Raw genomic sequence first — 14155 nt, 5'->3', positions numbered from 1 at the left:
GAAGATAGGAAAAAATAGCTGAGTATGGGTTATCTATTGTCCGTGTTTTACTTTTACATCAGCATCTGCATGTGACAGATCTGATCTTACATGAAGGCACTGAGAAAACAGGGCTAGGTTGCATCACCACTAAGAAGGAAACAAATAAAATTGCAGAAACTTCATCTTATGAAATTTTTTTGTTGCAAAATCAGCTTGAAAGTCAGAGGAGGAATGAGAGGAAATGTGACATCTTCGTCTTACCTGCTGTCTCTCTCTGGGATCTCTTTGATGGCCAGTCGGACCTGGTTGCTAAGGTCACGGCCGGCATACACCACGCCAAATGTGCCTTTTCCCAGAACCACTCTCTCCCCGTGCTCATCGTACTCATAGTCGTACTGTAGAGAGAAAAGCAACTGATCTATACAGGGATGTGAAAATATACAGAGGATATAAAGATCAGGGAACTAAAAAAAAAATATGCACTAAAAGATACACGACACTGTGATGAACTAAGGTATCAACAAATCTCTGTTGCGACTTCCACACTTAAATTTAATTTTGAATCATCTTTTGTAGATTTTACTTCATGGAATACTACAAGAATCTTTATTATCTCTCTCTCTCTCTATATATATATATATATTATATCTTAATAATATATAAGAATAATAATATATATAATAATATATATATTATTATATCTATATGTAAACTCTGGCACAACAATTTCCTTCTGGGTAAATAAAGTTGTTCTTATCTTATCTTATTATCACAATCCTCACTTTCAATTAGTAAATTTATCTATCAAATTATGGGACTCATTTTTCCTTTTTTCTCACGCCGGAATCCAACTTCCATGCATAAATGAAATTGTGAACTATAACAGAATTAAGTTCATTGGACAAGGCAGCATGGGAAGTTTAATTTCAGTTTACATTAAATTGGTCAGGATAATATTAAATCTGCAGATTTGAAAGTATCACAGTTATACACACACACACACACATCTGTTTTACAGCATCTAATGATTTTAGGTCATGCTGGTCTTGTTTGTGGGATTTACTCACAGGCTCTTCCTAAATCAATATACATCAATAACGACTAATAAAACCTTCAAATAAAAAAAACCTTACAAACAAATTCAACTAAGTTCTTATTTTTCTTGCCAAAAATCCTCAATCTTCTTTTGCTAATTATCTGTAACAACTAATGAATAAATACAGGCTTACGCTCTGCAGTCAGATAATTTGAAATCTGTCAGGGACTCTTTTGAAAACAGACAACCAAGTTTCCTTCTCTTTCCAGAAGAATTAGGTTATGTTAACACAGGTTAAGATCCTGTCTTTTTGAAGATAGAAAATTGAAGCTGATGTATATTTTTCTCTTTCCGGGAGTTTACGGCCTGTTTCTGTGGGACTGCGGCTAAGTTGTGATCGGGGTATTATGATGCATATTGCTGTCGAGGGGAATCGAAAAATCTGATGTTAAAATTTCACACGCTTCTGAAAAAAATTAAAGCGTAATCAAGTAAAGCGCCGGCGATAATACTGTAAAAATTAATGTCACACTAAGTAAAGATTTAATCTTTTTTTTAATGAAAATAAATGAAAGGACAGGAGTTTGCAATAAGGAAGAAATACATGAGAGCAAATGAATTCTGCATCGAGAAAAGATGGTTATATTTGTAAATTCAAAGAGGGGAGTGTAAACGTTGAGATGATGATGAGATGAGAACAACCTTATTAATCCCGAGGGAAATTGTTATGCCAGAGTTTCAAGTAAAAACATAACAGTAATAGATAATAGTGGAAAGGAGGAAGAATAAGAAATATAAATTGTCTTAGCTGTTAGCAGTAACTACAAAGATTGAAGATTCCCTGCAACGTTGTACTCAACTGATGCCTCTGAATAAGTGCTGTGTTAAGGTAAACAAACATGAAGCATATATATAGTCATATCTTTGCAAATGTTTTTTTTATCAGATAAATTCATTGATGAGACCTAAAGTAACATACACAAGACCAGTGGAATTTGGATGGGATTAAAAGTCAAATTTTGTGGCTTGAATAAACCCTTGAAAAAGAGTAGAAACATAGCTAAATCTTTTGGCTTTCATTATTTTCTTGTTTCCAGTTTATTGGTGTATCTATAGGTCAAGGGGGCAAAGGATGATATTCATAAAATATTGATGGAAAAATGTATAAATAAACAGACAGTGTTAGCTGCTGGTGGGTGTGATGTGCATCTAAGGAAGGAAAGAGAAGAAATTGATTTTGAACCGAGCCGCTCCCATCTTATGTGTCCTCACCTCTAAAGTGTCAGTGTCACAGTCCCCCTCTTCTGAACCTTTCCAGGCCTCCTCCGTTATGCTGTTGACCAAATCGCAAAATCTATCGAAATAAAATCACACACATGCTGCTAAGACTCTCTGCCACATAATAAAACGGACACACTTTCTGCTACAAACATGTTTACATGTCTTGTCATCGTGTAAGTGATCAAATTAACCATTTCACTAGTAAAATGCTCAGACTTTTTCTGGACCTAATGTCTCACAGGTGGATACAACTTGGGCTGGGAAATATGGAAGAAAACAACTATTTTAATTTTAAATGAGTATATGATTAAATAAAATGATAAATCAAGAAATAAATCACAAATCACTGCATCTTTCCTGTATTGAATTGCTGCCAAATAAATAACTTGAAGTAACAAGTCTTTGCTTTGAATTGCAGTGCATTATATTACTGTACAAAATATCGCGTTGATGCAAAACAAAAATTGCCGTAATGTATCGCAAGGGAGAATTTGCACTTTGCTAGACCCATTTTGTCCATTTTTATGACTGAGAGACATTATTCCGCTGGCGATCTCGTCCACGTGGGATTGCAGTATGCTTACGTGCACGCTTCCCACACATACATACACACATGATATAATGACCTTTACCACTCTCGATAGACTCAAAGTGTGAATTATCACAGCAGGTATTCAGGCAGTAAAAAAGTGCATGCCTGCAGGTTCATTTGTGCTGACGCATGTAATAATAACAATGATGCATATTAACAAGCCTCATAAGACTTGGTCTCCTGTCTGCCTTCTACTTCCTTTTTCCCTTTCTTTGTTAATTCCTTCTTTCCTCACCATCACTCTTTCTCCTCGGCATCGTAAGAGGAGCAGCACCTTGACAACAGTCGGCATGACTCACTTGACTTTCACACATCAGAAAATGGAAGTGCTCACGAGGATCTGATGCGAGAGCCATGTGCCTGATTACTCGCTGTCTTGCTGATCACCTCACCGTGAACACAACAGTGTCAGAATGGTGGCGCGGTGGCGTGAAATTTACCACTTAAGCGCAGAGAAAGGGCATGAAAGTGCAACGAGTGGAGTTGCAGAGGGTGTTAACCCACCTGAATTTGACAAATATTTAAACCGATGTGTTTATAGTTTTATGTAATTACGCTTGCTGTCTGTTGAGCATTCACGACAATTCTCTCTCTCACACACACATATACTGTACATAATAGAGCAGCGAATCAAAAAGTATGACCTTTGAATATCCATGAATATTATAGTTCCTAAAACAATTGATTCAAGAGTCATTTACCAAAACTTTAATTTTTTTAAATTAAAGTTTCACATATTGTGAAAGTGTGTGTTCATTCCATTTTTGTCTTGTCTTGGTCAGTACTTACAATTCTTCATTATAAGTTGAAAGAGTAAAGTACATATAATAAAGCCGAATCTAAAACTGAAACCATCAAATAAATTCCAGAGGAACAAGTCTGTAAGTTGTGAATGTCTTGAATAAAGATAATTAATGGTGTTTAATAGGAAATTATGAATCAATGACAAAAGTATAACTGGTTATAATCATCATCAGCCCTGGGACGAGTGAAGTACTTCGCAAAGTCTTCAAACAGTGCCCACGGCTGCAAGAGGTTGGGACAGGTGGAAGATTCTTAAGGCGACCTGGAGGAAGGAGGAAGTGCCAAAGCAGTGGAGGTTCACAGAGGGCGAGGAAAATGCTTGTAAGATCGAGCAATTCCGGACATTCTCACTCCTTTGCGTGGAATGCAAGAGCTTCCTTAAGACTCATGCCAAACGCCTCACAGAAAACCTCCTGAAGGACAGCTTGATAGATACCTCAGTGCCCAAGGGAGGTGTTTCCGGCTTACAAGGTTGCATTGAACTCACCGGTGTAGTAACCAAACTCCTCCGAGAGGCTCGAGAATACAAGGATGACCTGGCAATGCTTTGGCTAGCATATGGTTCGATCCCACACACACGAGTGGGATTGGATCTGACAAAGCACTGTGTCCCGGAGAAGAGCCGAAACCTCATCCTTGACTATTACGTCAACTTCAGTCTGAGGGTAAGGACCGAAAAGCAAAGACACGCAGGAGGGAAGGGGTTTTATTTAACAAGGGAGATGAATGAAGCCTCAGGGCAGCATGGGGCCAATGTCTACCTGAGCCAGTCACAAGCCTGGATAAATGTAGAGGGTTGCATAAGGAAGGGCAGTCTGAAATTGGAAATTGAAGGTATAATGCTCAGTGTTGTTAGTGGCTATGCCCCGCAGGTGGGAGTTTGAGGACAAGGAGAAGTTCTGGAACGAGTTAGATGGAGTGATGCGGAACATCTCCAGAGATGAGAGAGTGGTAATTGGTGCAGACTTCAACGGGCATGTTGGTGCAGGCAATAGAGGGGATGAAGAAGTGATGGGCAGATTTGGTATACAGGATAGGAACGCAGAGGGACAGATGGTGGTAGAATTTGCAAAAAGGATGGTAATGGCTGTAGTGAACACTTTTTTGCAGAAAAGACAGGAACATAGGGTAACTTATAAGAGCGGAGGTAGGAACCAACAGGTAGACGACATCTTGTATAGATGAGGTAACCTGAAAGAGATCAGTGACAGTTATAGTTACCACAACAGTGTTGCCTGGATGTAGGTGGGTTCTTTGAGGTATTGAAAGGCTCATGGCACAGGCAAGAATGAGGTTCAAGTCTACCGAATCCAGGTCTCTGGTTATCAGAAAAGGTTAAGGTGGCAACCGGTTCCGCTTTTCTCTGGCGGACGCGAAAATGGTGTCCAATGGTGTGTGAGAAGCCAATTAAGAGCTTGAGGAAGCTCCTCACTGGCGACCTGAGGGACGCCGCATCTCGCCAGTCAACGATTGATGACCTCAGCACTTGGCTTTCAGAAGTCAGGACTTCCTGGGAAATTCAAGGCCTGGGTATACCAACATGGAATCCTGCCCCAGCTGGTCTAGCCTATTCTGGTTTATGAAGTTCCAGTTTCCACCATGGACACCTTAAAACATAAAGTAAATTACTTTCTACGCATGTGGCTGGACCTCCCACGGAGTCTCAGCAGCATCACCCTTTACGGGTGGAACACCAAGCTGCAACTCCCATTGAGCAGTCAACTGGAGGAGTTCAAGGTGACAAGAACCAGAGAAGTCCTGGTCTACCAAGACTCACCCGACACCAAGATTTCTTCGGTGAGGGTAGAGGTCAGGATGGGTAGGAAATGGTGTGCCCAGGAGGCGGTCAACCAAGCTGAGGCTAGGCTGCGCCACAGCATCCTACTGGGAATGGTGGCAACCGGGTGAGCTGGGCTTGGGAGCACCACTACACCTTCATACAGCACAGCCAGGGGAAAGGAGAAGCGTATGCTGATCCAAGCTGAGGTGCAGGCAGAAGAGGAAGAAACTCCCCTCAGCAGTATGGTGGGCATGAGCAAGCAGGGGGGCCAGGACAAAGTGGGAACATACAGTTGGCTGCAAAATCACGTGGGCAGGAATATGGAAATTTGAACTGCGCCGCTTCAAGTTTCTGGTCCAGTCAGTGTATGATATCCTCCCAAGCCCTTCCAATCTGTTCACCTGGAGGCTGGCGGACTCCCCTGTCTGTCGAATCCCTGAGAAAGGGATCAGTGGAGCATAGCTTAAGCTGCTGTTCTAAGACCCTGGGAGAAAGGCGGTACTGCTGGCGTCATGACCGAGTCCTGGGAGCAGTAACAGATACCACCTGTGCTGGCATCAGTCTCAACATTCTGCAAGGTGTCAAGGTTGCACCACGAGGTGTGCAAAACGTCATACCAGTAATAGATTGTTAATGGGGATAATTTGGGGATTAGTATGAATATTAAGCATTTTGCGAACATGTCTGCCGACGAGGATGATTTACGTGTGTCTGTCAATTTGTTGAATGTGGACACACCTGTATAAAGTGTATGTTAACTTTCCAACTAAAGCAATATAATCGTAAATGGTATTTTCAATACCCACCTTATTAAAGGACAATAAATATAAATAGCCTTTAGAATTATGGTACATAATATATACATATCAAACTGTTTGATCCAGCACTTTATTACAACGAGAGAATTTTGTTCGAAACAAAATTATATCGAACATTGCAGGAGGTAGAAATAACAGACCAACCTTTTACAGTGGATCTCTGTACAGAAATAGATTTGGAAGTCCTCTGCATTGTGAAGGACGTAGAGGAAAGCACTGCGCTCGTCAAACTTGGAAATGCTGTGGACAGACAGTCAACATGATCCAATGAGAGTTGCACTGCAAATGAATGTCATCTGGCATTGTATGAAACACAAGGTGGCATGTAGCACTGTTCAAATATAGAACCTGTGGATCTTGTGCATGCAGGATGTGCGTGCCGATGCAATATTTCATTAAACATTGCATGAAAGGAAGGAATTTGGAATAAATGTAAGCCTGCAGGATCAGGTGTAGAATTGCTGGCTTCAGAGTGATTCTTTATCTAACAGAAATATAGATGTCAAATTCCCTGAATTTTAACAACTGAAAACATCATATCTAACTAAATGGAAACTGCGGTCCTATTCTTGTGCCACAGCTAGAGCTACTGAGCCAGACAACGAAATGCTTGTATGCGCGTTTGAATTCTTGCTTGCAAAGCTGCTATTGTTTCTTGTCAAGTGGCTGCAGGCTGAGTGGGCTCAGAGAATGAGTGGTTCCCTAGCAACATGTGAGCAAAGCCCGGCATTTCTCTGATCTGACACTGAATTTCTCTGAGGACAAGAGGAAAGGAGACACAGAACGAGATATCATAAAACTGTTGGTCATGGACCATCTCATTAATGGAGCTAAAGCCAGAGCTATGTGCATATCTTCAATCTGCCTGCTCTTCTTGTGTAGCATCTGCAATACACTTGGCCTTCAAGAATTGGAATATGATCATTTATAAGGTTTTATAAACCTTCTGGGTAGTTGCTTGTCTGAAATCTTGCTGCCAAATCTTATGCTGAGTTGCATAAGGCATTTGAAAATTTCCTTTTTTTTCCCTTGTGGAAAAAATGTGGAATATATGTGGAATATATATATATATAGAGTATAATGGAGCATATGGAATATATATATGGAGTATAATGTGGAATATATATTACACATTCATCTTGGATTTTTGAAAAATGCAATGCAGAAATTAAAAAATGTTCTAATTCTATGTGCTTCAGTAGTTTTACAAAACTGGAAGCCTGGATATAATGTACATGTTAATTATATTGATTATAGATAAGAATGTGGGTTTGGTTAGTTTTTTTTCCCCAATGACAAATGCCACTGTTGGTACATTGGCCTTGATGGAGGAGGATTTCATAGACAGAAGTACATAGGGACAGAAGGGTACTACATTGAGCAAATGTTTTGTAATGACAGATTGCCTGACGAGTTCTATGTTCTTTTTTTACGATTTGAAAAACAAAAAAAAAATAAATAAAACTGTTCTATCAGCCTCAACCCATCCAGCTTTTGAGAGCGAGCAGAGGGTCTGAAGAGAAGTACTTGCGGCATTCATTTCTGTTTTATTCTTTTGTGTCAATAATTCAATTACATCCTAGAAATCACAAACATTCAAAAGAATGTAATATGTGTATATATATATATGTGTGTGTGTGTGTGTGTGTGTGTGTGTTCTGAGGGGGTTGTCTGATCAGTTAGAATACAAAAACATTTGAAAAGCTGTTTGTTGTTGTCTTTAGTGACATAACAAAGTAGGGAGTCATATTTAATAAGAATCTGTACATTCATATGATGACTTTTAATTTTGATTCATTAACTGCAATGAAGTTTAAACTCTTTGCTGACCGAGGTGCTTCTCACACTCACTGCTTTGCAAGATTTCATCACGCACAATGAGGCAAAAACGTATTCAGCAAGCAACAATTGTGCAAGTTCTCCCACTTAAAAAGATGAAAGAGGCTTGTAATTTTCATCAGTGACACTTCAACTATGAAAGACAGAATGCAAAAAAAAAAAAAAAAATCCAGAATATCACATTGTCTGATTTTTAAAGCATTTATTTGCAAATTATGATGGAAAATAAGTATTTGGTCAAGAATATAAGTTCATCTGAATACTTAGTTTCATACCCTTTGTTGGCAATGACAGAGGTCAAACAATTTCTCTAAGTCTTCACAAGGTTTTCACAAACTGCTGCTGGTGTTTTGGCCCATTCCTCCACGCGGATCTCCTCTAGAGCAGTGATGTTTTGGGGTTGTCGCTGGGCAACACGGACTTTCAACTCCCTCCAAAGATTTTCTACGGGGTTGAGATCTGGAGGCTGGCTAGGCCACTCCGGGACCTTGAAATGCGTCTTACGAAGCCACTCCTTTGTTGCCCGGGCGGTGTGTTAGGGATCATTGTCCCGCTGAAAGACCCAGCCACAAATAATTTTCACTGCCCTTGCTGATGGAAGGAGGTTTTCACTCAAAATCTCACGATACATGGCCCTTTTCATTCTTTCCCTATACGGATCAGTTGTCCTGGTCGCTTTGCAGAAAAACATATATTTCCACCGCCATGCTTTACAGTAGGAATGGTGTTATTCGGATGCAACTCAGCATTCTTTCTCCTCCAAACATGACAAGATGAGTGTTGATCAAAAATTTCTATTTTGGTTTCATCGGACCATTGGATAGTCTCTCAATCCTCTTCTGGTTCATCCAAATGCTCTCTAGCAAACTTCAGATGGGGCTGGACATGTACTGTCTTAAGCAGATTTGAGTACCTGGCGGTGTAGTGTGTTACTGATGGCAGCTTTTGGTACTTTGGTCCCAGCTCTCTGCAGGTCGTTCACTAGGTCCTCCTGCGTGGTTCTGGGATTTTTTCTCACCGTTCTTGTAATCATTTTCTTGCGTCCCCCAGATAGAGATTGTCAGTAGCCTTGTATGTTTTCCATTTTCTAATAATTGCTCCCACAGTTGATTTCTTCACACCAAGCTGCTTACCTATTGCAGATTCAGTCTTCCCAACTTGGTGCGGGTCTACGGTTTTGTTTCTGGTGTCCTTTGACAGCTCTTTGGTCTTGGCCATTGTGGACTTTGGAGTGTGACTGTTTGAGGTTGTGGACAGGTGTCTTTTATACTGATAACCAGTTCAAACAGGTGCCATTAATACAGGTAATGTATGGGGGACTAAGGCGCCTCTTACAAAAGAAGTTACAGGTCTGTGAGAGCCAGAAATCTTGCTTTTTTGTAGGTGACCAAATACTTATTTCCACCACAATTTGCAAATAAATTCTTTAAAAATCAGACAATGTGATTTTCTGGATATTTTTTCTCATTCTGTATCTCATAGTTGAAGTGTACCTATGATGAAAATTGCAGGCCTCTATCATCTTTTTAAATGGGAGAACTTGGACAATTGGTGGCTGACTAAATACTTTTTTGCCCCACTGTATGTAGTTCCGGCAATATAGCAGCATTGTAAATGACATCATCTTATAATAAAAATTATAGTTTCACAAGGGAATGAATCATAGAGCTACAACAGATATGTTGAATTAGATATTTCATTATCCTGAATATTCAATAATGAGGTAATCTGCATGAAAACTAAGCTCAGTTGCATTGTTGCTTTCCTTTTGTTCCAGCCCGCAGTCCCTTTTTGTAGTTTTATACCAGTTCCTTGGCAGGAAGAAGTGTACTATCATTGTTTTTTTTTGCAAAAGCAGCATTCACTGACCTGACGCCACGTACAGACATGGCACTGAAGTTCCACTCATGAATCCCCTTGTGCTGCAAGAAAAAATGACAAAAATTACACATTTTTGTCAAGACTCTCCTCTTGAGCATATAGCTAAGAGAACAAAACACAATAGAACACAACACATCGGGTGGCAGCAGGATTGATCTTGGAAGTTTTTAATCATTAACTAAAGACACTAATAGATAGTAATAAAGAGTGGGAATAAATCTCATCACCTCCAGTGAATCAATTAAATAACTTAACCAAAATCACATTGCATTTGGCAGTAGACATCAGCACAAGAGACATGTTATGAAACACTTGCATTGACGCCAAAGGGATGCACTTCAGGTCTGGTGTTAAATTTGTGCTTAAAAGTCTATTATAATGAACATGAGTTATGAGAAACAACAGTATAACTGAAGTCCACATTTGATTTTATTTGCTTGATAGAAACAAATCTGACTTGAAGTAACAAAATAAAGTTTTGATATTGTCTTATCACCTACAAAAGTCCACATGTTGTACTTCAGTTTCATATCTCATGAATATTTTGCTAAACTGACATAATTTCTTAGTGCCTGGAATTAATTTTTCCCACAGCATTCTGACGCTGCAAACTGCATCAGAAAACATGCATAAGCATGAATTACCTTGTCATCAGGTGCAACATGCCAAATAGACACTGTGTTGTCATCCACGTCTTTGTTTATAGATAAATATGAAGGCTGGTACACTTTGGTGGGCTCCAATATTAACACCTGGTGAAGACATAAAACATGTGTTTTATTTGAGTGCCCTTTGGTTAAACTTTTGTAGGTTCCTGGTCATTGATATTAAATTTGAGGGGCGCACAGGACACTTACGGGAAATCGCACGGAGGAGACGTCTTTTTTTGTTGCCTCAACCAAGAAGTCCATCCAAAAATCTACCAGCTCCTGCTTGGGCGCTGGCTGCTCTGTGCCAGGCTTCTTGAATTGCTGGTATATCAGGATAGTCTCCACCAGAGAACGGAGATACCTAGAGTCAACCAGATAGAAATAGCATCAAATCGAAATCATCATCAGTTATTTTCACGGTGTACTTCTGGAAAAATCAATCCCTACCGCCATAGAAAACGAAAACACTTTTTTCAGGTAATATTAATAGATTTGCTATGTAAGAAGGAACTGCAATGAAGAAAGTTTTCATGTTCAGAAAACCTTTGAAAAGCAAAGGTTGAAAAACATGAAAAGCAAGCAACGTGAGCTCCTTCTGATATTTTTCTTGCCCATTTGAAATATTGCCGACGTCTTCCTCGCTGACCACTGTGTGCCACAGAATAAAGCAGCGCTCTCATCAGATCATAGTGACACAGACACTGCTTGAGTCTTGATGTGTTTTGCAACTATAATTGAAGAAAACCTTGGCTGTGCTCTCACCAGATGGGGGCTTTGAGCTTAAAGAGTTTCTCTGATGCTTGGATGACCCTGGTGCTGTCACAAGCCAAGATGCTGGCGCCCAAGAAGAAGCCCACATCCCAGTAGCTCTGCAACTTGTCCAAGCTCCCTTTTTTACCCAGCAAACTGCTCAGTTTCACTCCTGCAAAAGAAGACGACAGGAATGAACTTCCATCTTGCGAATGCAAGGAGATATTCTGTTCATTTACAGCTGAAACTGGTTTAAGATATTGAGAGATCATCAAGACATACTGTTATGTATCTGAGAGGCCACAACATAAAGTAAAATGGTCACACTGTAATTTGTGACAATAGTGTGACGATATTTAAGGAAGTGGTTTTTAGAAGTCGGGGGGAATGTGATAGCAATAAGCAGGGTTTACAGGGAATGTGGGAGGGACGTCTTTATGAAACTGCACTGTCTGCTCTGTTTCCCCACATTCCTGAAGTCTTACAAAAGATTAGGAGCACAGGTTGTACAGTATGCACATTTGCACAGTGCGAGTAAATGTATAAAGCTTGCGCTGATAGCTGTATTTCCTTGCCACTTCGTAAATCCAAGTCTAATACTCCATCAGGTTGAGTTTTTATCCGTGTGAAAACAAAAAAAAATGGCGGAATTTGTGGATGGACATGCTTGTATATGTAGATATCCCCTAGTAATAGTTTTAAAACTACTTCAACTCACACATCTGGTACCTATGATAATGCAAGCAGGATGCAGCAGCCTCATATCACTTATATTTCTTACCTCTGTCAGTTGGAGTATCAGTTTAGTTTTAGTCTTTTAATATGACTTGCCTAAAAAAAAACCCAACACAGATAAAGTGATCTACAGATAGTCTTTCTGACATAATGCTTGCAAAATCCAATTTGATTCCAGTGCAGACATGGGGAAAAATACATCAACACTTCCTGTATCTCTCTCAAATAAAAAGCCTGGGAGGCAGCGGTGGTGACAAAACTGAATCACTGTCTGTGTGAGCCTTGTGATAGTTTGAGCTCCAGACATCAATTAAATGCAACGCATACGTAATGTAGATCTGTATATCAGTTTCGAAGCTTATCTAAAATTCTAGAGGGCATTTTGATTTTTTTTTTTTTTTTTTTTTTTTGGTTCGTTTTGTTGAAGCAGGGAAAGTTGAGTTTCTGGGTTGAGCAGTGATAGGTGCTTCTGGTATATCATGCTGTATAAGTTACCGTTTGAAAAATGTGCAAACCTAGAAAGACATGACTTAACACGTAGAGCTGCGGTGGTGTGAGGGCAGAGGCAGCGTTACTCAGCAGGCTTTGTGATGGGAAGCAGCGCATTCAGGTCAAACTGACAAACACAAAGTGCCCACTCACCCACTTTTCGAAGCTCAAACGAAGTTTCAAACGTATGTCCGGCAGCCAGGAGCAGAACAGCGTAGTTGATTCCAGAGTGAAGTGTTGGCTCTGACTCAAAGCCCATTTTAAACCTGGAGGTAGAAGAAATAAACTCTAAAATCCACTGCTTTTCTAAGAAATGTGCCTCTTCAAATCCCAAGCTGCCCTGAGATGATGGATGACTATGTAGGGCTCCCTCGACTTGCTGAGACACTTAAAATTAGGAAAAACAATTACGGTGATATTGATTTGGGACCACGGAACAGCAAACCATAACTGTGAGAACCCCCGCAAACAAGAAATCTCATTTATTTAATGACTAATCTGTTCACCTGAAGGAAAGGGAGCACATGTTATTAGAAGCCTCTGCCTCGCTGTGGCAAGAAACTGAAAATAACAGACAGCTAAAAGATCATTTAAGCTGAAAAAAATACGAGCAATTGTGAAAATCTGCACTTAACAGTTGTTATTATTGCTCTACTGTCACGTTTCACTCATTACAAGATGGGAGTTATACCTCCCTCTGGACAATCAAGCTTGTAAACACACAACTCAGTGCAGGAAACTCCTAAATCCATCATCAGTGTCACTCAACTCTTCTGGGATTTTCGCAGCACATGCATAGATATCTTTCCGAGCCCAATCATTCATCAAATATAACAATGATCTCCATTAACACAGGGGACCTTTCTGGCTGTGTGTTGGAACATTGACAGGTTACCCTACTGCACATCTTTTCTCCGAATGAAAAGATAGATTGGCAACATGATCGATAAATATGTTCTTTCACAATAAAATTGTACTCAGTCCGCTAACATTACAATACTCCTGTTGCTGCTTAATCTGTTTCTTTAAAGATGCAGTCCAAACATTAACTTGATTTGCATTATATTCTAAATGTACAACAAAGTGAGTCTGAAATGATTTTAGTAGAATATATTTTTAACTCGATCGTATTCAAGTCTTTAACCTACATCTGAAAAGTTTCTCAGCAATCCAGGTCACGGTCAATTGTCAAATCATATCGCAGCAACTACAAATATGTACTTTCCTTACTTCTGAGTGCCTTCTTTAATTCTAAACTGAAGACGCAGCTCAGAGCTGTTCTAAAACAGAACTGAAGTGGAATCCCCTAAAGTAAATATGTTCCTTTAATTATTACATTACATTACATTACATTGCATTTGGCAGACGCTTTTATCCAAAGCGACTTACAATAGAGGACGTAGGGACTGCAAATACACTTGCAAATACACGATGCACAGGAAAATGATCTGCATTTGGATCAAAAAATAAGATGGTAATGCCTGAATGATTCTATTGCAAGGCTCTCAACTTTTACTT

At 39.7% G+C, this 14155-nt stretch overlaps 1 protein-coding gene across 2 annotated transcripts in view; it reads right to left on the bottom strand.

The window, feature by feature from the left end:
- Nucleotides 1-14155, bottom strand: part of map3k5 (mitogen-activated protein kinase kinase kinase 5) — a 65772-nt gene that overhangs the window by 15782 nt on the left and 35835 nt on the right. For both annotated transcript variants that reach the window (XM_086166919.1, XM_086166918.1), the window contains exons 8-15: nt 12791-12903; nt 11426-11585; nt 10871-11024; nt 10658-10765; nt 10002-10054; nt 6438-6533; nt 2291-2372; nt 244-377 (exon numbers count right to left, since the gene is read on the bottom strand). In XM_086166919.1, coding sequence (XP_086023045.1) covers nt 244-377; nt 2291-2372; nt 6438-6533; nt 10002-10054; nt 10658-10765; nt 10871-11024; nt 11426-11585; nt 12791-12903 — 900 coding nt within the window. The remainder of the gene's footprint in view (nt 1-243; nt 378-2290; nt 2373-6437; nt 6534-10001; nt 10055-10657; nt 10766-10870; nt 11025-11425; nt 11586-12790; nt 12904-14155) is intronic.

Source organism: Fistularia commersonii, chromosome 20, assembly GCF_037954325.1.
Source record: "Fistularia commersonii isolate RoL2024-O1a breed Wild chromosome 20, RoL_Fcom_v1.0, whole genome shotgun sequence".
NCBI classification, from domain to species: Eukaryota; Metazoa; Chordata; class Actinopteri; order Syngnathiformes; family Fistulariidae; genus Fistularia; species Fistularia commersonii.
The sequence above is the reverse complement of the archived record's forward strand: the minus strand, read 5'-3'. Positions and strand labels throughout refer to the sequence as shown.